At 43.6% G+C, this 25,064-nt stretch overlaps 2 protein-coding genes and 1 non-coding gene across 7 annotated transcripts in view; 1 reads left to right on the top strand and 2 right to left on the bottom strand.

The window, feature by feature from the left end:
• CERS5 (ceramide synthase 5) overlaps positions 1-2,678 on the top strand; it is a 32,843-nt gene extending 30,165 nt beyond the window's left edge. For 3 of the 4 annotated variants that reach the window (XM_043563865.1, XM_043563868.1, XM_043563867.1), the window contains one exon: positions 1,760-2,678. In XM_043563865.1, the coding sequence (XP_043419800.1) occupies positions 1,760-1,909 (150 nt within the window). In that variant the 3' untranslated portion in view covers positions 1,910-2,678. The remainder of the gene's footprint in view (positions 1-1,759) is intronic. The other variant, XM_043563866.1, reaches the window with a different exon arrangement.
• Positions 2,679-18,815: 16,137 nt separating this feature from the next.
• LOC122473380 (cytochrome c oxidase assembly protein COX14) lies at positions 18,816-25,064 on the bottom strand. Of its 2 annotated transcripts, XM_043563864.1 has the most exons (3): positions 23,128-25,064; positions 22,941-23,040; positions 18,816-19,216 (listed from the first exon to the last, which is right to left on the bottom strand). In XM_043563864.1, exon 3 carries the CDS (start codon positions 19,206-19,208, stop codon positions 19,035-19,037), a length of 174 nt encoding a protein of 57 aa, XP_043419799.1. In that variant the 5' UTR covers positions 19,209-19,216; positions 22,941-23,040; positions 23,128-25,064; the 3' UTR covers positions 18,816-19,034. The 2 variants fall into 2 exon arrangements, with proteins under 2 accessions (XP_043419799.1, XP_043419797.1); XM_043563862.1 differs by lacking the exon at positions 22,941-23,040.
• On the bottom strand, positions 21,478-21,550 carry TRNAE-CUC. The gene has a single exon. It is a non-coding gene; the product is annotated as a tRNA-Glu (tRNA).

The raw sequence follows: 25,064 nt of genomic DNA, 5'->3' as shown, positions 1-25,064 counted from the left end.
GAAATCAAGAGTTGGACACTCAACAGACTGAGCCACCCAAGGCGCCCCTAACTTTTTTTTTTTTTTAACAAAACACATTGAGGGGCGCCTGGCTAGTTCAGTTGGTAGAACATGAGGCTCTTGGGGCGCCTGGGTGGCGCAGTCGGTTAAGCGTCCGACTTCAGCCAGGTCACGATCTCGCGGTCCGGGAGTTCGAGCCCCGCGTCGGGCTCTGGGCTGATGGCTCAGAGCCTGGAGCCTGTTTCCGATTCTGTGTCTCCCTCTCTCTCTGCCCCTCGCCCGTTCATGCTCTGTCTCTCTCTGTCCCCAAAATAAATAAACGTTGAAAAAAAAGAACATGAGGCTCTTAATCTCAGGGTCATGAGTTCAAGCCCCACATTAGGCACAGAGCTTACTAAAAAAAAAAAAAAAAAAACCCACACTGATTATCTGTCAGTTCTGGAAGTCAGAAGTCTGACAGGTCTCACTGGATTTCTCTCCTTTACTTTTTATGGTCCATGGTAAAGAACTAAAAAGACTTTGCTTGATATGCAGGGTAGTTTTGATTAGAAAACGTTTTTCCAGTCCAAACTCTTCATTTGAAAATCTAAAACCAAAAAGCTGTGGTTAAGAGGTAAAAAGATTCAGGCTGCCTGAGTGGCTCAGTCGGTTAAGCGTCTGACTCTTGATCTTGCCTTAGGTCATGATCTCATGGTTCTGTGAGTTCAAGCCCCACGTTGGGATCTCTACTGTCAGCACAGAGCCTGCTTCAGATCCTCTCTCCTCCCCTCCTCTGCTTGCTCACTCAAAAATAAACATTAAAAAAAAAAAAAAGGTGGGGGGGGGTGTCAAAATACAACTAGCAAGGTAGCAGGGAGATTAAATGAAAGAATCATTCAGTAATATTCTTGAGGGCCTACTTTGTGCCAGGCTCTTCCCCGGACCCCAGGGAGACAGTAGAACCATACAGACCCATCCTCTGCACTGACAGCATGGAGCCTGCTTGTGATTCTCTCTCCCCCATTCTCTCTGCCCCTCCCCCGCTCACATGCTCACTCGCTCTTTCTCTCAAACAAACATTAAAAAAAAAAAAAAGTAAAGATTCACAGACAGCAACATGATTGGGGCTGGGATTCTTCTCTTGATGACTGCCAATCCACTTTTCTTTTCACCAGACTGGTATCTTGGCAATGCTAAAGTTGCACAGAAGTGGTCTTGCCAGTCGGAAAACGGACAAGATTGGAGAAATAGTGTCATAGGGTATTAAGCCCAAAGACAGTAAAACTACTGAAGAAGGCCTAGTTATGAGTCAGCTTTGGGGATAAAGCAACAGTCAGGATAACCAACATGAATAACTGCAGTGGCCACAACCATCACGAGATAGAAGCGATGGTGACGGCCCTCTGTATTGTTTGTATCGGCCTTTTCTATTTTTTGAAGTGGGGGAGGAGAAGAGCATCTGGAGTTTCCCTCAGACCTAAACCTGGCCTCAGAGAATGATTTCACCTCCCTTGGCTGGTCCTGAGAGACACACCCCCCCACTGCCAACGCAGCCTCTTATTCCATAGGGAACAGAATCAGAGATGAGGAGAGAGAAACTGAGAAAGAGGCAGAGGATACCTTTTCACGATGGTATCCATGGCGCAGGTAGTGTTTTGAGTCAGGTGCCACCAGAAAGTGGGCCACGGTGGGAGCAGTGCCCAAACATGGGCTGTGTGGTCTTACAATAGCAGACAAGTTCTGTCCTCACCTTTCGTACTTCTGGCCCCGTCCCACACAGGTGTCGAAGGACGATCGCAGTGATGTGGAGAGCAGCTCAGAGGAAGAAGAAGCGACCACCAACTCAAAAAGCCCCTGTGGCAGCAGCTCCAGCAATGGCGCCAATCGGGTGAATGGTCACATGGGAAGCAGCTACTGGGCTGAAGAGTAAGGTGGTTGGTGTGGGGACTAGAGCACACATGGACTTGTAGGGCCACTGGCAACCTGCTCCTCTCAGTCCTCCCCACCTACACTCTTGTGACTAGGGGCTCTGCAGGGCACTGAGGAGAATCAAAAGAGCAAATATTTTCACTTAAAAAAAAAAAAAACCAACTCTGCCATTTTGTATTTAATAGCCTCTGGTTCTTTCGGTAATGTTATTTGCTTTGTGGGTGTGTGTGTGGGTGTGTGTGTGTTTGTCTGCATGTGTATGTGTGTGTGCATGTGCATGTGTGCATATGCACGAGTTTCATTTCCTGGGTTGGGGCACAATATTAGACTGGGGCCGGTAGGCCTTGTGCCCCCTTTGAACCCACCTCAATCCCAGATTTGGCTGCATCTTGAGTAATGCTGGCTCTGGACTGTCCCTTCCCTTGTTGTCCATGGCTTTTGAAGCTATGGCCATCTGAATGGAACAGTAGAGTTCAGCTCCAGGTTTCTGCACTGTTACTCTTCGGAGCTCGAAAAGTCACACGAAGTTGTACAGAAACAGATAACCATGGATGGATGATCAGGGTTTTTGTGGCCCCTAGCTAGATTCCCTTCCTACCACCTGGTAGTGACAGGGTCCTGCTGACGCCCTGCACTTCACTCAATGGTACGCAGGGAGCGGGAGTGGGGGAGGGTGAGCTGAGGGCTGGAAGAGGACCATAGCCACTGGGCGAGCCGCTAAGGGTTTATATGTTGTTTACTTTTGTGTGATTAAAAGTGCTTCAACCCTCCTCTGCTGTCTCAGCCTCTTCAGTGACTCTATCCCCAATTCCCTGAATCCATACGCTAATTCAGAAAATGTTCAGACCTGATTCTAAAGGCTCTTAGACACCACATTTTTTTCCTTTCTGTGCATTGCTGGAAAGAGTGCCTACATTTTATGGTTTTATGTATTAAGAAAAAAATAAACATGCATAGTAGTCACAAAAAATACTGAGCAGATATATGCATGTTACCAAACCAACAAAGGATTTGGTTGAAGACACTTTTAGATACCCTTATTTCCCATACAGAGACTACCAGTTAACATTTAAGACTGCAATAAGGGGCACCTGGGTGGCTCAGTCGGTTAAGCGTCCGACTTCGGCTTAGGTCATGATCTTGCGGTTCGTGAGTTTGAGCCCTGCGTCAGTCTCTGTGCTGACAGCTTGGAGCCTGGAGCCTGCTTCAGATTCTATGTCTCCCTCTCTGTCTCTGCCCTTCCCCTGCTCATGCTCTTTCTCTGTCTCAAAAATAAACATTAAAAAAATTTTTTTTTAAAGATTGCAATAAATGAGTCTAAGAAGATGTTTCCTCTTTTAGTTCTGTTTTCTTTTAGCCATGGAAAAACAGTCTTCCTAATCCAGACTTACCTGTAGTTGAGGTCCTGGCAAAATTAACAATGACATTATTCATCTCAGAGTAGTTTTTCATTTAGCGAATATTCAGATTGTCATAGTATTTCCAGATGTTGTTGTGTACATTAAGGCATATGGAGTGCTTCACTGTCAGGGAGATGGGTGAAAACTGAAAGAAACCAGTTACTGTTCTAAGAATCAGATACTTGATGTTCACTGACATTACTGGGATAGCGACCCTGCTAAACTCACCTTATTGAGTGGCTGGCTTTTGAAAAGACTTACTATGGGGGTGCCTGGGTGGCTCAGTAGGTTGAACGTCCAACTTCAGCTCAGGTCATGATCTCACTCTCTGTGAGTTCAAGCCCCACGTCAGGCTCTGTGCTGACAGCTCAGAGCTTGGATCCTGCTTCAGATTCTGTGTCTCCCTCTCTCTCTGCCCCTCTCCTGTTTGCACTCTCTCTTTCTCTCTCAAAAATAAACATTAAAAAAATATTTTAAAAAGTTTTTAATAAAAAAACAAATAGACTTACTATGGGGCATGCAAAAATTTCTAAAAAAAATCTTACATAGTTATTTGGTCAGAGCTAAAGTCTTAACATTTAGTTCCTCAAGTTGCCTTATTAGTTGAATAGACTAGTAATTGTGAAATATGAAATTTATTTTTGTAAGATTCTGTTTTTTATAGCATTTATTTTTTTTTTTTAGTGTTTACTTATTTTTGAGAGAGTGCATGAACAGAGAAGGGGCAGAGAGACGGAGATAGCATCCAAAGCGAGCTCTGTGGTGATAGCAGAGAGGCCAACGTGGGGCTCGAACCCATGAGCCGTGAGATTATGACCTGAGCTGAAGTCACTTAACCGAATGAGCCACGATCAGTGTGGAGCCTAAGATTCTCTTTCTTCCTCTCTGCCCCTCTCCCCTGCTCACACACTCACTCTCTTAAAAACATTAAGAATGTCATCTAGACTGGCACACATCACTTCCACGGTATTCTATTGATCAAAGTAGTCACAGAGACCACCTAGATTCAAGATAGAGACTACAGTACCTCTTGATGGGAGGAGCAAAGTCACTGCAGAAGAACGCGTAGAATGGGAGACACAGCTGCTTTCATCTTTGAAAAATTCAATCTGCCACACTGAGGACATGGAGTCTCAAATTGCTCAAAAAGACCAGTGGGGCGCCTTGCTGGCTCAGTAGAATATGCTACTCTTGATCTCGGGGTGGTGAGTTCGAGCCCCACGTTGGGTTAGGCACAGAGATTACTAAAAAAACAAACCCAGATTGCCCATCATCTATCATGAGCTATCACGTTACTGCAATCCTAAAAGTAATGGTACGAGGTTCATTCCTAAGTGATTGAGTACGCTGGTTATAAACCAAGTTCTTCAGACTTTAGATCCAGTATTTCAGGCAGGGAAGTATTTTCAGTTCAGTGAAATATTTAAGTGCCTTCTGGGTGGCTCTGTCAGTTAAGCATCCACTTCAGCTCAGGTCATAATCTCATGGTTCATGAGTTTGAGCCCCGTGTTGGGCCCTGTGCTGAAAGCCTGGATCCTGGAGTCTGCTTCAGATTCTGTGTTTCCCTCTCTCTCTGCCCCTCCCCTGCTCGTGTTCTGTTTCTCTCAGAAATTAACATTAAAAAAAAATTTAAGTGCCTACTTTAGGATCCGCACTGTGGCAGAAGCTGGGGACACAAAGATGAACAAGATCTGGGTTTCTACTCTAAAAGAGCTCAGATACCCCGAGTAAGGGGGGAAAAATAACTACAATGTGATAAGAATTATTATTTTTTTTAAGTGTTTGTTTATTTTGAGAGAGACACAGCACAAGTGGGATTGGGGCAGAGAGAGTAAAGAGAATCCCAGCCAAGCTCCACACTGTCAGCACAAAGCCCGACGTGGGGCTTAAACCCACGAAACTGTGAGATCATGACACAAGCCGAGATCAGGAGTCAGATACTCAACTGATTGAGCCACCCAGGCACCCCAAAACTATTCTTTTTTTCTAACGTTTATTTTTGAGAGAGAGCATATGCACAGTAGAGGAGGGGCAAAGAGAGAAGGGAACAGAGGGTCCAAACCGGACTCTGCACTGAGAGCAGAGAGCCCAATGTGGGGCTTGAACTCACAAGCCGTGAGATCACGGCCTGAGCTGAAGTTGGACGCTTAACTGACTCAGCCACCGAGGCACTCCGTGATAAGAACTATCCTAAATTATTCTTGGCAAGATGGGAGAAAACTTGAAATTTGAAGCTAGGCCATTAAAGATGAGTAGAGTTTTGCTAGGAAAACAGAAATGGAAAGGTATTATGTTTAGAAGAGATGTCAAAGTATATGAAAGAGATCAGTTCTGGCTTAATGCAGGCTAAAATAACCTGAGACAAACATCTAGAAATGGTACATAAAGGTCACTTTTTAAAATATATATTTTTTGGGGCCCCTGGGTGGCTCAGTCGGTTGGGCATCCGACTTCGGCTCAGGTCATGATCTCGCAGTCCGTGAGTTTGAGCCCCGCATCGGGCTGTCCTGACAGCTCAGAGCCTGGAGCTGTTTCAGATTCTGTGTCTCCCTCTCTCTCTGACCCTCCCCCATTCATGCTGTGTCTCTCTCTGTCTCAAAAATAAATAAATGTATAAAAATAAAAATAAAAAATAAAAGAAAAAAATATATATATATTTTTAAGTTTATCTATTTGAGAGAGAGAGAGAGAGAGAGAGAGAGAATCCCAAGCAGGCTCCACAATGTCAGTGCAGAGCCCAACGTGAGGCTCGAACTCCCCAATCATGAGATTATGACCTGAGCTGAAATCAAGAGTCAGACATTTAATGGACTGAGTCACCCAGGTGTTCTCTGGCTTTTTGTTTTTAATGTGTAGCTGAGCTTCCAAGAAAGGGACACAGACACAATGAATTACTAGAGGGATAAGGGGAATATACTTGCTAATGCTGACAAGAGACAAGACCAAGCAGGAAGCTGGAAATGAGACCTCCAGTTAAAGCTAGGACCCTGAGATAGCAACAGTCTTAGTAAAAGAGGGGAAACTGAGAAATGCATCCAGCTGGCAAAAGAAGAAAGCGAGGAAGTTTGCTTGGGCTTGTGGAGTCGGAAGATTCCAGAGTTCCAGGCCCATGAAATGGGCCTTTCATGTGAATTTGAGAACTTTTTTTTTTTTTTAATATGGAATTTATTGTCAAATTGATTTCCATACAACACCCAGTGCTCATCCCAACAAGTGCCCTCCTCAATACCCATCACCCACCCTCCCCTCCCTCCCACCCCCCATCAACCCTCAGTTTATTCTGTTTTTAAGAGTCTCTTATGCTTTGGCTCTCTCCCTCTCTAACCTCTTTTTTTTTCTTCCCCTCCCCCATGAATTTGAGAACTTCAAATAGCTACTTCCTGTGTGGTCTAGGAACCGTCATGACCCCCACCCCCACCCCATCCCCAAGTAAGAACTTGCATGAAAGTGGTCTCAGGTCAGTTATCCATGGCACTGCTCTAGAGAGACATGTGCATGATGATGCAGACCACGTGGGATGCTTACGCCACCACAGCCACCACCTACCAGATAAAAAAGCTCTAGAAGACCATCTCTGTCAAACCTGCAACACCTTTGATTAACAAAATCTTGTTATCCAGAATACAGATACAAAGAAACAAAGACAACCCAATAGTAAGACAAAGGCAGGGGAAGGAGCAAAGGATATGAATAGGCAGTTTCTAGAGGAAACATATGCTAATAGATAAGAAATCAACAAAAAGGTGCTCTACCTTACCAGAAGCCAGTATGTAAATTAAAACGATCAGAAACCACTTAACACCACTTTGGAAAAACAGTTTAACAATAACTAGTAAAGCTAAATATTAGTAATAATTATTCTTGGGAGAAAGTAGCATATGGGCCCAAGGAAACTACACTTTTCTAGGAGGGAAAAAGTGGAGATGTCTCCGTGATCTTTCACTAGAGGGATGGAATAAATTGATTTACTCATGCAGTTGGAATATTATGTCGCGATTAAAAACTAGGTTTTCTTGGGGCGCCTAGGTGGCTTGGTTGAGCAACTCGGTGCTGGGTGTGGAGTCTGCTTGGGATTCTCTCTCTCCTCTGCCCCTCTCCCCGACTTGCATGCACACTTTACACTGTCTAAAATAAACAAAAAAACCAAAACCCACTAAGTTTTGTCAATATGGATGTACTAGTCTGAGCCAGTAGGATGGAGATATAGCTATCTAGATATCTAGATATCTAGATATGTTTCTTAATTTGTTATAAGAAATTGGCTCACATGGTTGTGGAGGCAGAGAAGTCCCAGGATCTGAAGTCAGCAGTTGGAGCACCAGGAGAGCTGATGTATTTCCAATCTGATTCTGAAGGCCTGACAAACCAGAGAGCCCATTGTAAGTTCCAGTCCGAGTCCAAAGACAGAGGAAGGCCAGTGTCTCAGTTCAAAGACAGTCAAGAGGACAGAAAGCATTCTCTCTTAGTATGCCTTTTTGTTTTAATTCAAGTTGACAGTTGACAATGGACTGACTGAGGCCCAACCACACTGGGGAGGGCAATAGGCTTTACTTCGGTCTATGGATTCAAATGTTAATCTCATCCAGAAAAGCCCTCACAGACACACCAGGAATGTTTAACCAAATATCTGGGCACTCCGTGGCCCAGTCATGTTGCCACATAAAATTAGTCAGCACGATGGATAAATAAATGTCAAAAACAATGTTGAGTGAAAATGGCAAGCAAGCTCCAAAAGAATATGTCCCTTTTGATGCCATTAACATTACTTTTTTTAACCCCAAAATAATATTAAGGGCATTTCTATAGTAAAAGTATGGAATCATATACAGCACCAGAAGGATGGATAGTGTTTATCTCTGGGAAGGGAAGATGTGGATAAGGTGGGTAAATGGCATATTTTATTTTTAGTGCTTTAAATACATTTGGGATATTTCAAAAAAATTTTAGTGTTTATATATTATTTATTTTGAGAGAGAGTATGCACACATGCAGGAGGAGTTGAGAGAGAGGGAGACAGAATCCCTAGCAAGCTCTGTGCAATCAGCGGAGAGCACAACGCAGGGCTCAAACTCATGAACCTTGAGATCATGAATGACTTGGGCCGAAATCAAGAGTTAGATGCTTAACCCACTGAGCCACCCGGGTGTTCCTCAAAAGTATAATGCATTGGCAGGGAACTGGAACTTGTTGGGAGTTGGATCAAAGTGGGAGATGAGAATACGAAGATGGCTTGGGGCCATATAGTGAAGGACCTTGACTTTCATGCTGAAGAGTTAAATTTTAGATGGTAGGTTATGGGAGCCCTCAAAGGTTTAAAGCAACAAATAAGTCTTTGAAAAGTACTCACGGGGAGGGTATCTTACTAATTGGGACTAGACCTTAGAGGCACAGGAAATGGAAAAGGAGACTATGAATTGACATAGACTGATAGGTAGCAAGGTTACAATCTGTACCACCCTCACCTCAGCCATCTGCAGTTGTTTTTTCTTGTTCAATAAATAGTCTTTTGAAGAGCAGGCCTCACCAAGAAATTTAGCCACAAACCCTAGGCCTATAGAAAACAAAACAAAACAGATTTGGGATCTTTTTTCACTCAAATGACTGCTCTATGAAAGACATCTAGGAAACAATACTAAACTTATTGGCAGCAACAGGGCTCTACTGACAGTAATTTATTATAAGGAATTGGCTGACTGAGTCACAGAGGCATTCCTTTTTATGGCTCCGCCTGGCTACTTTCCTTCACTGTCCCCTCCCTGCAGTAGGGTTCCCAGGACAAACTATAACCTTGCCAGCCAGCAAAGCTGACCTTGACTAACACAGGGTGTGGAGAGCCATGGTGTCCCAGGCCTTGCCCATTACTGGTTCTCTTCTGAGTCTCTGGCCTCTGAATAATAGAAGAAACCAGAGAAAAGCAACTCAACACACACCACGTATTTTACGTATATATAAACACACTGGAAATGGTTAACACTAGTCACTTCTGTGTAGGGAAATGATGAGGAATAGAGGGAGTGACAAGGGGTACTTTTACTTATCTCTATTTTTTAAATATTTTACATTGGAAATATATTCATGTATTCAAAAAAAAAAGCTTACAGACTAGTAGATATGATACAAATAAACATCTTTTTCCTTGACCAAAAAAAAAAAACCAGTAACTATTTTTGAAGCAAGCGTGGCAATAAGTTGATAACAGTTAAAACTGAGGGATGGGTATAAAGGTTTTCTTTCTATTCCCTCAGCTTTTGTATATGTTTGAAACTCAACAGATATTTTTATTATACAAGCTATATATATGTGCTCATCGTCAAAAAAGGAATTAAGAAAGTACATGACCTCTCCATTTGCCCCAATAACTATGAATGCTTGGTATACAGCCTTCCAAAACCACTTATCAGATAACCACATGTATACAAATGTTCCTTTTAAAGCAAAAATGAGATCATACTACACATATTCTGCTAGTTTTGACTGATCAACATTCCACTTTGTGGTATACCATTATTCTTTAACTTATTTAACACTCTTTGTTATGGGGCACCTGGGTGGCTCAGTGGGTTGAGCATCTTTCTTCGGCTCAGGCCACGATCTCACGGTTCATGGGTTTGAGCCCCACATTGGGCTCACTGCTGTCAGCATGCAGTCTCCCTTGGATCCTCTGTCCCCTTCTCTCTGCCCCTCCCCTGCTTGTGCTCTCTCAAAAATAAACATTAGAAATTTGTTTAAAAAAAGATTAAAATATTGCAAATAATATCCTTATACAAATACGCTGTGCGGTTGTATGAATATTTCTAAGGCCTAGAGGCTTAGCAGTGAAATAGGTAAGAGTATAGACACTTTACATTTTTGATAAAGACCCTACAAACTTGTCATTTCCATTAGCAAGAGAATGCTGTTATTTAAATATTAAAAGTGCTGTGAAAGGGTACATAACTGGTTGCTATGGAGCACAAAAGAGGTCTTAAATATCACAACAGGGATCCAGTAGCCAGTGGTTCTCATCTATAAAGTCCAACACCTACTTTTGTTTCTTGTGAAGGCATTTAAGGGCATACATCTCCTGACACCAGCTTGGGCTTCATTGCTTTAAATTAAGTTGAAAATTTGTGTTTTTTCTTTAAGGGTTGCCAGGAATATTTCATTTCCGGCAAGTTGAGATTATTTATTTATAATTTTATTGGATGTGATAAGAGAATACAGTCTTTAAGATTCCTACTTTAAATTCGTTTAAGGATTTGTTTTAAAAAATTGTTTTGGAGGGGTACCTAGGTGGCTCAGTCGGTTAAGTGTCCCACTTCAGCTTCAGGACGTGATCTCAGTTTGTGAGTTTGGGCTCCGCATCGGGCTCTGCACTGATGGTGACGGGGCAGAGCCTGCTTGGGATTCTCTCTCTCTCTGCCCCTCTCCCACTTGCTCACACACTCTCTCAGAATAATAAATAAACTTAAAAATAATAAAACTTGTTTTGGAATAGTGAATACAAATGTTTCTAAGTGTTCTATGGTCATGGAAAACTGTTCCATATTACATATACACATACATGCACATATACATGTCAGGTTTGTTGTTTGTATTATTTCTTCTCAGTCCTTATTCTAGTGCTGTTCAGTTCCAAACAAAGTGTAATAAAGTCCCTCACTATAACCATATTTTTATCCTGTTCTTGCATTCCTAGGAATTTTTGCTTTAGCTTCTTAGTTGCTTTGTTTGTTGCAAATTTATGATCATCCCTTCTTCTCAAGTTATTTTTCTTTACATTAGCAAATGATCACTTTACTGTTTAGTATTTAACTTTTCTTAATATTGTCACTCCTTACATCTGTCTACATTCTTCAGGAATGTCTTAGCCATCTATTTTCAATTTCTCTTTATTAATGTTTATTAGAAACTACCTACAACTTGGATTTGCTTTTTTAACCCAATCTATTAGTCTTTGTCTTTTAATTCAGTCCATTGATATTTAGTGTAATATCTCATGAACTTGATGGTATTCACCTTGACAGCAAATATGTCTATTCTTCTTAATTAAATACAGTTTATGCTCCATAAAGACTTAACAATTGCTTGACGGTTTTGACAAGCTACATTTGAAATGACAGTGGGTGCTCCAAGTGAAAATGACCATCAGACAATTAGAGGTAAAGAAGCACTGGACAGCTACATATTGGCATTATCTGTTCGAGATTTTTTTTTAAGTTTTTATTTAAATTCCAGCTGGTTAGAGGCACCTGGGTGATTCAGTCAGTTAAGTATTCGCCTTTGGCTCAGGTCATGATCTCGCGGTTTGTGAGTTTGAGCCCTGCGTCAGGCTCTGTGCTGATAGCTAGGAGCCTGGAGCCAGTTTCAGATTCTGTATCTCCCTTTCTCTCTCTGCCCCTCCCCCACTCATGCTCTGTCTCCCTCTCTCTCAAGAATAAACATTTAAAAAAAATTTTTTTTTTTATTTCCAGCTAGTTAACATACAGTATATTAGTTTCAGGTATAGAATATAGTGATTCAACACTTCCATATAACACCCGGTGCTCATCACCCCAAGTGCACTCCTTAATCCCCACTTCCTATTTCACCCATCCCCCTACCCACCTACCCTCTGGTAACCATCACTTTGTTCTCTACAGCTAAGAGTCTGTTTCTTGGTTTCTTTTTTTTCCTTTGCTCATTTGTTTCTTAAATTCCACATGAGTGAAATCACAGTCTTTCTCGGACTTATTCTTCTGATTAGCATAATATTCTCTAGCTCCATCCATGTCTTACAAATGGCAAGATTTCATTCTTTTTTATGGCTGAGTAACATTCCATTGTGTGTGTGTGCGCACGCGCCCTATCTTTATCCATTCATCACTGATGGACACTTGGGCTGTTTGCGTAATTTGGCAGTTGTAGATAATGCTGCTATAAACATTAGGGTGCATGTATCCCTTTGAATCTGTGCTTTTGTATTCTTTGAGCAAATACCTAGTAGTGCAGGGGCATCTGGGTGGCTGAGTCCGTTAAGTGTCCGACTCTTGATTTCAGCTCAGGTCATGATCTCACAATTCGTGGGGTCGAGCTCCACATCAGGCACCACGCTGACATCACAGAGCCTGATTGGGAATCTAGCCCTCCCTTTCTCTCTGCCCCTTCCCTACTCATGCTTGTGCACTCTAAATAAATAAACACTAAAAAAAAAACCCTAGTAATGCAATTGCTGGATCATAGGGTAATTCTATTTTTAACTTTTTGAGGAACCTCCATACTGTATTCCAGAGTGGCTACACCAGTTTGCATTCCCACCAACAGTGCAAGAGAATTCCCTTCTCCACATCCTCGCCAACACCTCGTTTCTTGTTGATTTTAGCCATTGTGACAGGTGTAAGGTTTGCTCATTGTAGTTTTGATTTGCATTTCTCTAAGTGATGTTGAGCATCTGTTCATGTGTCTGTTGGCCATGTGAATGTCTTCTTTGAAAAAATGTCTATTCATGTCTTTTGCCCATTTTTTAATTGGATTATTTTGGGGGTGGTGAGTTTTTTGTTTTGTTTTTAAGTAATCTCTATACTCAATGTCAATGTCGGGCTTGAATTTACTTACAATCCCAAGATCAAGAGTTGCAAGTTTTGCCAACTGAGACAGCCAGGCACCCAGGGTGCTGAGTTTTATAAGTTCTTTATGTTTTGGATACTAACCCTTTATCAGGTATGTCATTTGCTCTATTGGAGTTCTCCAGAGAAACAGAACCATCAGGTTAGAGAAAGAACAAAAGTGAGAGTGAGAGACTTATTTTATGGAACTGGCTCACATATTGTAGGGACTGGCAAGTCTGAAATGTGTAGGGCAGGCTAGCAGGCTGGAAATTCAGGTAAGATGGATGACGTAATTCAAGATCTACAGGCTAGAGCAGTGCTTGGCTGGCTCAATAGGTGGAGCATGTGACAACTGATCTTGGAGTTGTAAGTTCAACCCCACTTTGGATATAGAGATTGCTTTAAAAAAAAAATCTAGGGGCGCCTGGGTGGCACAGTCGGTTAAGCGTCCGACTTCAGCCAGGTCACGATCTTGCGGTCCGGGAGTTCGAGCCCCGCGTCGGGCTCTGGGCTGATGGCTCAGAGCCTGGAGCCTGTTTCGGATTCTGTGTCTCCCTCTCTCTCTGCCCTTCCCCCGTTCATGCTCTGTCTCTCTCTGTCCCAAAAATAAATAAATGTTGGAAAAAAAAATTAAAAAAAAAAAATTTACAAGCTGGAAACTCAGGCAAGGTTTCTGTTTTGTTGTTGTTGTTGTTTTTTTGGTTTTTTTTTGTTTTTTTTTTTTAAAGTAATCTCTTCACCCAATGTGGGGCTGGAACTTAACCCTGAGATCAAAAGTTGCATGCTCTACAGACTGAGCCAGTCAGATGCCCCCCATGTTAGTCTTATGCAGTATTCCTTCTTTGGGAACTCTAAGTCTTTGCTCTTAAGGCCTTCAACTGATCGATGAGGCCCATCCATATTATGGAGGATAATCTGCATTACTCAAATTACTAAATTACTGATTTAAATGTTGATTACATCTAAAAAATACCTTCACAGCAACATCCATACTGGTGTTTGACCAAACAACTAAACACCATAGCCTAGCCAAGGTGACGCAAAATTAACCAACACCTCAGCACCACAGCAAAAGATGACCAAATGTGAATGAATTATATCTAAAACACCTACTTTATATAACAAGTATTTTTAACACTCCTGTTACTATCCTTAAATACAATAATTAACGTACCTACACATAATTTTTTTAATCAGCACAATGCCCGAATAGTAATATAAAGCAGTTTTTAAAACAATTTACAATGAAATGATGTCTGCATACAAATATTTGGACATAGTTATATTAGCATTCAGATGATTAGCACTTCTGTGCATTCACCATCGATTCAGTGTCTACAAATGCAGATTGTTACGATTAGCATTGTGTCAGAGACTCAAATACCAAGAACAGGCTTAGCCATCAATAGCATGGCTTTGTGAAATGTAGTCTTCCCTCCAAATTACTGTAAAACAAATTACTGTAGTCTTCCCTCCATTTAAATAAAGTTGCATAGCTAGAGAATTCAGAGAACACTAAACCTGTACAAAGAACACTTTTGTGTTTATATGGAAAAGAGATTATAGGCTTGGCTAATTATAAACTGTCTTTTCACTTATTTGAATATCTATGGGGACATTTAATAGTTGCGCAGGACTTGGGACAACATGTTGTGCCAAGATTATCGCAGGCGTTGCAAGAAATCTAGCATCCTTGGCGTTCACCCACCAAATGCCAGAGATGCTTCCCAATCACAGTGACAAAACACTTTCACCTTGGCTGGGGGGCGGGGGGTGGATACCACTTCTGAGAACCACTGTAGTAAACAGGAAGCTATCAAAGATACTTCCCCCAAGTTTTTCTTTGAGCAATTGGGAAAAAAATGCAGAAAAACATAGAGACTACTTACATACTCCCATTATTTCCAGTACCAAGATTTAACACCTCTAACATTCTATCTTATCCCCAATCGTATTTGTAAAAGAAGTACAAAATTATAGACCTGTGACATTGTGATAGAAGAAATACAGGGGCGCTTGAATGGCTCAGCTGGTAGAGCACATGACTCTTAATCTCAGGGTCCTGAGTTCAAGCCCCACGTAAAAGGTAGAGCTTATTTAAAAAAACAAAACAAAAAACATACTCATTTGCTCTTCTTCAGAGGTTGTTGGCACAGAATTTCTAAGACCCCTGTAACCTCCAGAGTGATGACTCTGTGCTAATGAGATGACTTGGTGGGCCCCTAGTTTAAGGATGGGAGCTGATTGCCACAAAACAGGACCAAGGCATGATTAGAGGACTGGAACTTTCAGCCCCACTCTCCCAACCTACAGGTTGGGAAGAAGGGATGGAGATTGAGTTCATCACCAATGGCCAATGATGATTTAATCAATCATGCTTATGTAATAGGACCTCCATAAAAACGCTAAATAATGGGGTTCAAAGAGCTTCTGGGTTGGTGAACACACAATGGTGATCTTAGGGTGGTATGCCTTTACCCTGCCCTAATTATCTCTTCCATTCAACTGTTTCTGAGTGGCATCCGTTATAATAAACCAGTAACAGTAAATAAAGTGTTTTCCTAGTTTGGCTCTGTGAGCCATTCTAACAAATTATCAAACCTAAGGAGGAGGTCATGGGAACTGAGTTGCAGCCAAGTCACGCAGAAGTGGGGGTAACCCAGGGACCCACTACTTGTGATTGGCATCTGAACTGGGGGACAGTCTTAGGAGACTGAGCCCTTACTTGTAGGGTCTATACTAACTCCAGGTAGCTAGGAGAACTGAATTATGGGATACTTAGCTGCTGTCTGCAGAGCTGGGAGAATTGTTTGGTGTGGGAAAAACCCATTTGGTGTCAGAAATCCTGTGAATAGAGGAAACAATTGTCAATTTAAAACGCCTTCAACCTCTGCCCTACTCCACCTCATTTCACCCCCAATATAACTTCTGAGTTTAGTGTGTCTTTTCAATCTATTTTTACAATTTTATCCACAACACGGAGTATGGTTTTTCCCATGGGTTTGTGATACTCTATCATCCTCAATTTCTCACATATACATATGATCTGTTTCTGAGCTTATTATATTATGCCAATGATCTATTCGTCTACTCCTGCACTATAATGCCACATTTATATTACTCTAAGCTTTCTACTATGTCTTGATATCTGGTAGGATCAACCCATCTTCTTTGTTCCTCTTTAAAACTGTCTTAGCTACTTGTGCTTTTAAAGATTTTTTAAAAGGAAAAGTGGTATTTTCTACAGACATGTGACCCAGCATAGGACAGTGAAGAATCCAAGAAATCTTACTGGAAAAAGAGAAGACAGGGGAGTAGAGAGGATGTTCTATTCAGAAAGAAAGCACAAACAGGCACGGAACAAGAAACAGCATGTGATCATATAGGCAGTTGATATTAAAGAACATAAAGCATGAAGTAGAAACATAAAGTGGGTCAGGTCTTAAGGACCTCATATGCCATGCTAACGAGTCTGGACTCAACTCTACGGGTGAGAGTCTTAACCTATTGTTTATGATAGAGCTTCAGAGAAGACTGAGAGCAAGAGAGTGCCATAATTTAGTTAGTTCCAAATAGAGATCTAGGATAGCAATGTGGCAAATAAATTAGATGAGGTCAAGATTGGAACCAAGACCCCTAAAAGGCTTCTGCAAAATTGTAAGCAAGAAACGGAAAGGACAGAACTGATTAAGTGGATGCTTAAATAGTAAGAATGAATAAGACAATTACTTGGTTGGGAGTAGGATACAGGGAAATCTATTAAAACTCTCATTTCTGACTTGGATGATAACATCATTAACTAAAATAGGGAGAAAAAAATAGGTCCTGGAGACAAGGAATGCGATTAGTTGTGAACATGTCAAGTTAGGGGACTATGAGATATTCAAGTGGATATGTCACACAATTGGATAGAGCTGAAGCTCCAAAGGTCAACCTAGACGATACAGATTTGGAGGTCAGCAGTAGGGATGAATAGCTGACATTTATTGAACGCTTATCATACGCCAAAGAAATACTTAACATGAATTATCTCATTTAATCTTGAAACTAATCTTTTAAATTAGGAACTATTTTTTTTAAATCCACCTTAAACAGAGGTAAACTGAGGAATTAAGAATAAGCAACTGGACTACTGCAATACGGCTAGAATGGTAGAGCTGGGATACCAACACCAAGTACTTAACTATTCTTGTAACGTTAAAATCATTGAGTGCCTAGAATAATCCAGGAAAAACATATAGAATGAGAGAAATGGTCTAAAAACAAAATTCTGAAGCACATCAGTGTTTAAAGTGGGCAGAAATTCCCAAAGGAAATCAAAAGAAAAAGTCAAAGGCATAGAAGGAAACAAGAGAGTGATCCCTCCCTAGGGCCAAAGTCCAACTTCAGTGCAGCAGAGAAACAGCCAGGGAAGGACCGAAATCATCAGTGGGTATGGCACAACAGAGGCCACATTAACCAGGAGTTTCAACACAACTGTGGAGGTGGAACGAATTTTAAGTCTGTGGAAGTGGCAACATGTGGAGTTCTCCTTAAATAATCTTGAGCAAGTTCACATACTGAGAAGGAAGAATGTGAATTAGAGACAACTAATGGAGCAAGGTCTGGGATTGAAAAGGGTAATGAGGGAGGCAAAGACCGCAGCAGAGCTGTTTGAAGGATCTGTGATGGGCACAGGCTAGACAGGAAATCAGTTTAGGTCAAGAAAGGGCTAAAAGACTGGAAGAAAACAGAAGATAGCAAAAGACCTGAAGTCTCCAAGTTCCAGAGAGGGTGGAAATGAGAAGGTAAGAAAGCTTCTCAAAAAGACTGATGTAAGAAAAAAGGGGGGGAGGAAAGGGGTGAAACAGAAGTCGGAGAGAAACAAAAAAAGACCGATGTTCCACTTTTTTTTTTTAGGGAGTGGGAGGGGCAGAGAGAGAGGGAGAGAGAATCTTAAGCAAGCTCCACACCCAGCGCTGAGCCCTACCTTGAAATCAGGACCTGAGATGAAATCAAGAATCAGACGCTTAACCTACTGAGCCACCCAGGTGCCCCTATGTTACATGTTTTGAAAGTGCACAGGGGAGCTTGGAGAATGGTAGTGACCCTACCATACAGGCAAGTGAGAAAGCAGAGAAGGCGAAGCAGAGTTCTTGGTTAACACACCGAGAGAGGATGGGAGTAGAAGGGCTGGTGGTATAGGAAAGCTGAGGTTTTTTTAATCACAGAAGAGGGCCTTTAGGTGACAGGTTTAGGAGTCGGACAAAAGTCAGAATAGTATGCACATGAGAGAGACAAGTGTCCAAGAGGATTGTTATTTTGGGCGATTACCAAGAATGACGTGAACCAGCAAGACTCAAAGCTCAACATGGAATGGTGGCAAGAACAGCTCTTTTCATAGTTGGGTTTTACCTTGAATGCACGGTTTTCTTTCACATCCTCTTCACAACTTTGTGAAAAGACCTGCAGGTAGATTTCCTATGTGAAATCAATCCTATGCTAATACTACACCCCCGGAGTTTAAGGAGCTGGACTGCATTACTATAAGCTGCCCAACAATTCTTCCCTTTGAGAACTAGGCCTCCTTCACTTTGGGCAATTTTGACAGGGCTGTTAAACAAGGGCTTCTGCCTTCCTTAACTGAGGGGTGCACCGCTGGCCGTGACCTTGCCAGAGTACTTGTCAATTACCTTGACACAGTAATTGGTGCTGGAATGGTCACGGACCAAAGAAGAGCTTTGGTCTCTACAGAGTCTTTTCAGGGGATTTATACAGAGGCTGAGACAGTCTTTTCTGACATCATGAGTTGATACTACCAGTCCTAAAACTGCACACCCCCATTTCATGGGTGCTAAGAACTCCAAATATAGAAATCCAGTCTGTGACTAGAAAACAGGTAGTCAAGGCCCCACCTCTGTAGCCCATACCCTATTTAAGTACACAAAAATACCAAGACACAGACACGGCAAAATATTTAATGTCTGCCTTATCCTCCCATTCCTGTTGTGATTCAACAGCCTCCCCAAGATGGAGTATCAGAGAAAACATGGGCACTTTTTCTCAGCAGGATTTGGAAACCATTAAGGCCCTAGTTCTCTTGACTTGGAACCGAGTGCAGGTGAGATCGTTCCACAGCATGCCTCAGGCCTCTCTGTTCAAGGAAAATAGCCCCCCGGTTCTACGGGACTCCTGAGGTCTTCTGTTCTTCTGCAGCCTGGCGCCGGGAGCTGCGCCGCTGGAAATAGTGGTAGACTCGGGCACTGCAGAGGTAGCCCCCGTACACAGTGAGAAGCATCATGGAGGTAGAGAAGGTCTTGTAGCCAATGTCAGCTAGTTGCTTGGCAGTTGGCATGCTGTCCCCTACAAAGACAGACTGGATTTAGACCCAAGGATACGGCCTCACCTGCCCAGCCCACTTCTCTGCTTAAGGCCATTCTACAACTTCTGCATCCTGCTTAGTCTGTCTGTACTTTACTCTGGATGGCCGCTACACCCACGCAGAATCTTATACTGGAAGATACTGTTCAAGAACTCTTAAGATTCAAAAAGACAAATACGGTCTGCATATGAGATACAACAACACAGCTAGAAAGAGGTACATTTGAATGACATCACAGGTAACACCCGGCCCTCTATGTTTGTGGGGAAAAGTGACTGGTATGAACCACCCAGAAATGTTTGTAACTGGTATATGACTGTAAGCACGCATCAATTTTTCTGGCTAGTAGGGAATGAATGGGGGTAGTCAGGGATTAAACGAGAGCAGGAGTTCTCTCTGGGAGATCAAATGGGAAACTTCTACGCTATATCCGATTTGTTTTCCCATAAAACCAATCTTGTTCACGGTGGTTAAGTTCCCAGGTGATCCCTCAAGCATCTGTTTAAAGCCATAATATACCTGAAATAATGCCAACAGTATGTTTACACTATTTCAACTATATTAACCTTCTACAACTTTAATTCCAAGTTCCAAACATAATTCCAAGAACCTATCCTAAGGGTTAAAAAGAAACTGAGTCCCCAACAAATTGTTAGCTCACATTTGCATGAATAAATTACTTCTAATTTAACTGTTCCCTAGATACTCTGAACTAGAGAACAAGATAAAGTTTAGCATGGGAATCTTTCATCCTGAACAAAATGTTCCTCAATCTGGGACTATGAATGTGTTCTTAAGCTCCTCTCTGTTGAGGGACTTGAAATTAAAAGACTGACTGAAATTAGCGAGAACGGGTTGCTTAAAAGTCAAGAATTTGGAAGAAAAGCTCAGGTTTGGCTGGTTTAGGGGGTCAAGAGTAGGGTGAGGCAAAGAAGAGCTTCTCACAGCAAGCTCAATGGGCGAAACACTGCCTTTGAGCCAGTTCCTGAGGGTGGAACCCAAGCTGGGCTGAGGCACAGCTTCCCTGAATTCTAATTCCAAATGACTATGGAAAGTGACATTACATAGAGGAAGAAAACCAAATGGCACAGGTTCAGGCGAGAAAGAGTTGCGTTCTTGGTTATCTGAGGCTTGAAAGGGACCCTGAGCTGTGAGACAGTGAAGAAAACACACATAGCTCGAGCTAAGGTGGTAGACAAGATCCCAGGAAAGAGACCTGCAACCTTCAACCTCCGTCTCACTTATTCCTTCTCCACCTATCCCCTATTATCCCGGCCAGATGCTAACCAGTTATAGGACCACTTCTTCGAGGGGCTGGAGGAAGAAGGCTGGAAGCATTCACCAGCTAACAAAAGTAAAAGGATGGTACAGCTTGGCTAGAAGAGCGACAGAAGACCTACTAACAGATGTAATTTTGGTGTCTAGAACCTCACTTTCGTTTCTTATCTAATCCAACCTGAGATTTCTATGTTCAAGCTAACAAAAACTCTCCACAGACCCTGAGCTAAGGCAGGCAGTAGAAATGGAGAGGAAAGATACACAAGTTATTTTGGAAGAATGTGATTTATCAATGGAATGGATTAGGGTAAAGCTGAAAATATCTCCAAGGTAGCAAATTAGGAAACTCTGTGGATGGGATAATAGGGATAAGAAATGGAAAGAAACAGGTGTGTATCACTGTGCGTATGGGGGTGGTAGTGGCAGTGAGTAGCAGTCAAGTTCATGAGATGGATTTTTGGATATGTTAAAATTCAGATGTTCAACAAAACATTCATGTGATAATGCCTACCAGGCAGAAAGACATGCAAATTGGACCAGATCTTGAGAGAGAGACTAGGCTATAGATACAGAGGTTAACAGTGACACCAAAGCAGAGGATAAAACCAGAGAGAGAAACCAAGGGAATGCTGGTTTGAAGAAGAAAAAGAATTCATGAAAGAAGGCAGGTGGGAAATCCCAGAAACATCTGGGAAGGCTTTTTCATTTATCTACATCTCCCTTCCTGTTGCAAATCACTGCAATCAAGTCACTGCCACTGATTGAGTTATCCTTCCCACCTGTGAGCCAGAATGAAAACTGGGAATCACCACTCCAAGTTAAGTGCCATGAAGACTGGTCAGATGAGATCATCAGATGGGAAAAGATAACTCGATCATGGGTAAACAAACCTAAGGTAGAAGTCAATTTAGTGCACTGATTAAGTGAAAGCACAGATCCTTTTTTTTTTTTTTAAATAGGCTCAAGCCCAACATGGGGTTCGAACTCATGACCCTGAGATGGAGAGTCCCATGCTCTACCAATTGGGCCAGCCAGGCACCCAGTTAAAGCACAAATTCTCAGCCAGAGTTCCAGTAGAGCCACCAACACCACCTCCCAAGTTTCATGTGTCTATGTATTTTTCTGGGACAGAGAGAAATAGATTACTAGAAGGGTAACTTTTTACCTCGAAGAATTCTTGTGATTTTCTGGTTAAGGGAACAGAAGTAAAGGTGCAGCAGCTTGAGAACGTTAACAAGATCAAGGAAATTCTAATTATATTTTGTTTATTGATAAGATACAGATATGTTTTAAAAAGGAAAAGGCTGGTGGCTAACCTGAGAATAAAAAAAGAGGTGGATAGGATGGAACAAGATCCAGGATGGCTCAAGAAAAGGCAAAATTAGAAGCCCAGGTAGAAGGATTTACCTTGGAAATGAAAGAAACTTGTGAGGTTAGCAACACACTCTCATATGAGAGACATCCATTTTCTTAAAAAAAAAAAAAAAAAAAAAGAAAAAGAAGAAGAAAAGAAAGAAAGAAAAGAAAAAAGCTCAAAGCTGGGTCTGTTATGGGGTGATGGGGTTAGACTGAAGTTTTCAAAAAATAGGGAGGTAAAAAAAAAAAAAACACAGGGAAAAAAACACAAGAACCAGTATGAAAAATTCCATAGGAGTGCAATCTGCAAAGTTCTGGCTCTTCTCTTTTTCTGCCCCCTAAACATGGGAGTACTTCAAGACTCGAGTTTCTCCTCTGGAAATCATTTCCTCAAATGTGTTCCAGCCACCTCCGCCTAGATTTACTCATTTATCTGTCTACCTTTTACTCGTACTATGAAGGCCACAAAGAAGTACATGGCTTCTGTCACAAAGCAGCTATGGTCTGATGGGGAAAAGCCATACATCCCAAATCCTGTTACCTAAGGCAGAAGACAGAGCGGATCAGAAGAGAGGCAAAGTGAGAGTTCAGAGAAAAGGTGGGGGCTCAAGAAAAGTTAGCAATAAGCTGGGGAGGGGGTGTGCGGCTCTGTCTTTTAGATGCGCAGGCAGGATTTACACCAGTAGAGAATAAGGAGGGGGAGAGCATTAGAGGAACCGAAAGCAGCGAGTGGAGCTGTTTAATCGATAAGCACGGAGGGTGCCCGGCGAAAGCCACATATCAAGGCGCAGCCGACTGTAAGGCAGGGAAGGGTCCGAGCTACCGAAGTCAGAGCATGGAGGGCCAAGGCGCGGGGTTGGAGTCAAGGTTTCACGGAAACCTATGGCTGTCGGGGGCCTGTAGGGCTGCAAGCGGGGCAGATGGCGGCTCGCGCGGTTCGCGGCGCAGGAAACGCGGTGATCTCAAGGGCACCGAAGACCGGGGCTTGCCAAGATGGGTTAACAAAGGCCGATCCAAGACCGGGCGCCTCAGCGGACAGGCGGCCCCTGCGGGACCCTCGCAACGGTGTACCTGGATGTTGCAGCTCCCCGGCGTCCAACCTCGGCCTCTGCAGGCAGCGTCAGGCCGCCGCAATCTGCGCAATTTCCTAGCGCAGCCGGACTCAGCAACCCTGACCATGTATGCGTTATTGGCATAGACCTGGGGCGCTATTGGCGCGGAAAGCCACCCTTTCCGCCCCCCCACCCGACCCGCTTACCCTCTAGGACTCCGCTCCGGACGCCAGAGAACGCAGCGCGCGGAACACTACACAAAACCACCCACCGAGGATGCAGCTCTCGTTTGCCGCAGCTCGGCTGGGTCCCGCCTTTGTGCTTCCGGGCCAGTCACCCTTACTACGCATCCTCAGACGAGTCTTCCTTTCGGAGAGGACCGTTGCATTCTGGGGGTTGTAGTCATTGTCCATTGAGAGAGGGTCTTTGGCGACCCAGCTCTAGAACCGGAACTTTTAGGGATACACAGTCAAGATAGAAAACATAACCTTTCTCTTCGACTCAGAGAGAGTCAGCCAATCCCCAGCCTAGGCGCGGTGACGCCCCCGGAGCTGGTAGATTCTCTAGGGGGTCAGCCCGCTGGAGGTGGGCCGCGCTCCCCCTAGAGCCTGGAGCTGCCCTCTTCCGCGTGGCCGGCTTTGGCCGAACTCAGGTAGGAACCGGTACGCACTGCGAGGCCTGGACCGCCAAGGATGCTACAGGTTTGGCTAGGGCCACAGAGTGGGTACGAGGGACGAATGTCTGACGTTTCCGGCCAGTGCGTGAGCTCCCCGCTTGCAGGAGGAGTGGTGAAGACCCAAAGACGCACTGGGAAGGGAGTGTCACTTGGGGGGAAAAGGACCGCATGGGCACCCCTGCCAGGGGCCCAGAGTGGCTGGGATTATCGAGGGGGGATTTCCGGGGTTTTTTTCTTCATTTTTTTTTCCTGTGGCATGAGTGAAAATCTATACATGCAGTGATACACCACAGCATACACACGGCCACGTGCGCTGAAGCGCCCCCCTACCCCCCAACTCGTTTCTGGAAAAACCACAATTTATTGAGTAGACAAGTAGTAGGCTTGATTGGAAGGCCCAGATTGTTAAGTGTGGAGTGAACAAAAGTAGGCAAAGGTGTCGGACTACCTAACAAGGTCGCAGCTGCAGCTGAAGGCCAAGAGTTGTCTTTCTGTCCCCACTTTGACCTCCTGGGGAGGAGCTCTGGTTTCAGTCAGTGTCCGGACCTGGGCCCAGCCAAATCTGGGGTGGCTGTGCCCCTCACTCCTGCAGCCTGATGCAGGCAGCTCTTCCCTTTACTGGTTAAGGCAGTGTGAATCCTCGAGGGCTGGGACTGAGAGGAGCCTGCCTCCCTGGTTTGGCACAGAGTAAGAAAGGGTTAACATAATGCTGGCAGAACCACAGTGTGCCAGGTGCTGCCACATAGGAAGCTGAGATCCTCTGCTGAACATGGCTGGAGGCTGGCAGGCCCATAGGGCCTATTTATAGCCAGGGGTCCAGGCTGCTGACCTGTGACATTCCCTGGCTGCCAGTCCTTCCTGAAACAAGGCCAGTTCAAAGCACACTCCCTCCTCCCCTTCCCGTTCTTTCCTCATCACAGGGGGTAGGGTGGTTTTAATTTTTTCCTCCTTGAGTTTCCCAGCTCCAGAGGTGCCCAAAGTGGTCAATACCTCAGGAGAAGGCCTTCAGATGACAAAGGAGAGCTGGCCTTGGAATGTCAGGAGCCATCAACATGGACTTGCTCACCCTTACTTCCCTATCCCAGATTACCCTTCGGGCCACTTTCTGGCCCCCTGATGCAGGTGTTGGTTAGTTGCCCTGGCTGCTCTGGGGGCAGCTGAGAAATAGGTATAGGGTTTGGGAGGAGAAAAGGGGTGGAGCTAAGGATGTCCTTGGGAAGACAGCGGCAGGAGGGACCCAAATGACACCTCCCCCCACTAGAGCTCCAGAGAAGAGAGGCGGAGCAAATTCAAAGGTCATAGGGAGCAGAGTGATCTGAACCAGCTGTGAAAAGGTGTAGCTGTCAGCAGATTAGGTTCCTGCTCCCCAAAGAGGGCCCTGGCCGGAAGGGTGAGGGAAGGCTTAGAAAGGTCATGCATGATGGGGAGAAGCTAGCAAGAACTAGGAAGTCCCCAGGGAGAATGACA

This window comes from Prionailurus bengalensis, chromosome B4 (assembly GCF_016509475.1).
Source record: "Prionailurus bengalensis isolate Pbe53 chromosome B4, Fcat_Pben_1.1_paternal_pri, whole genome shotgun sequence".
NCBI lineage: Eukaryota > Metazoa > Chordata > Mammalia > Carnivora > Felidae > Prionailurus > Prionailurus bengalensis.
Note: the sequence above shows the minus strand (reverse complement) of the source record. Positions and strands in the feature narration are given on the sequence as shown.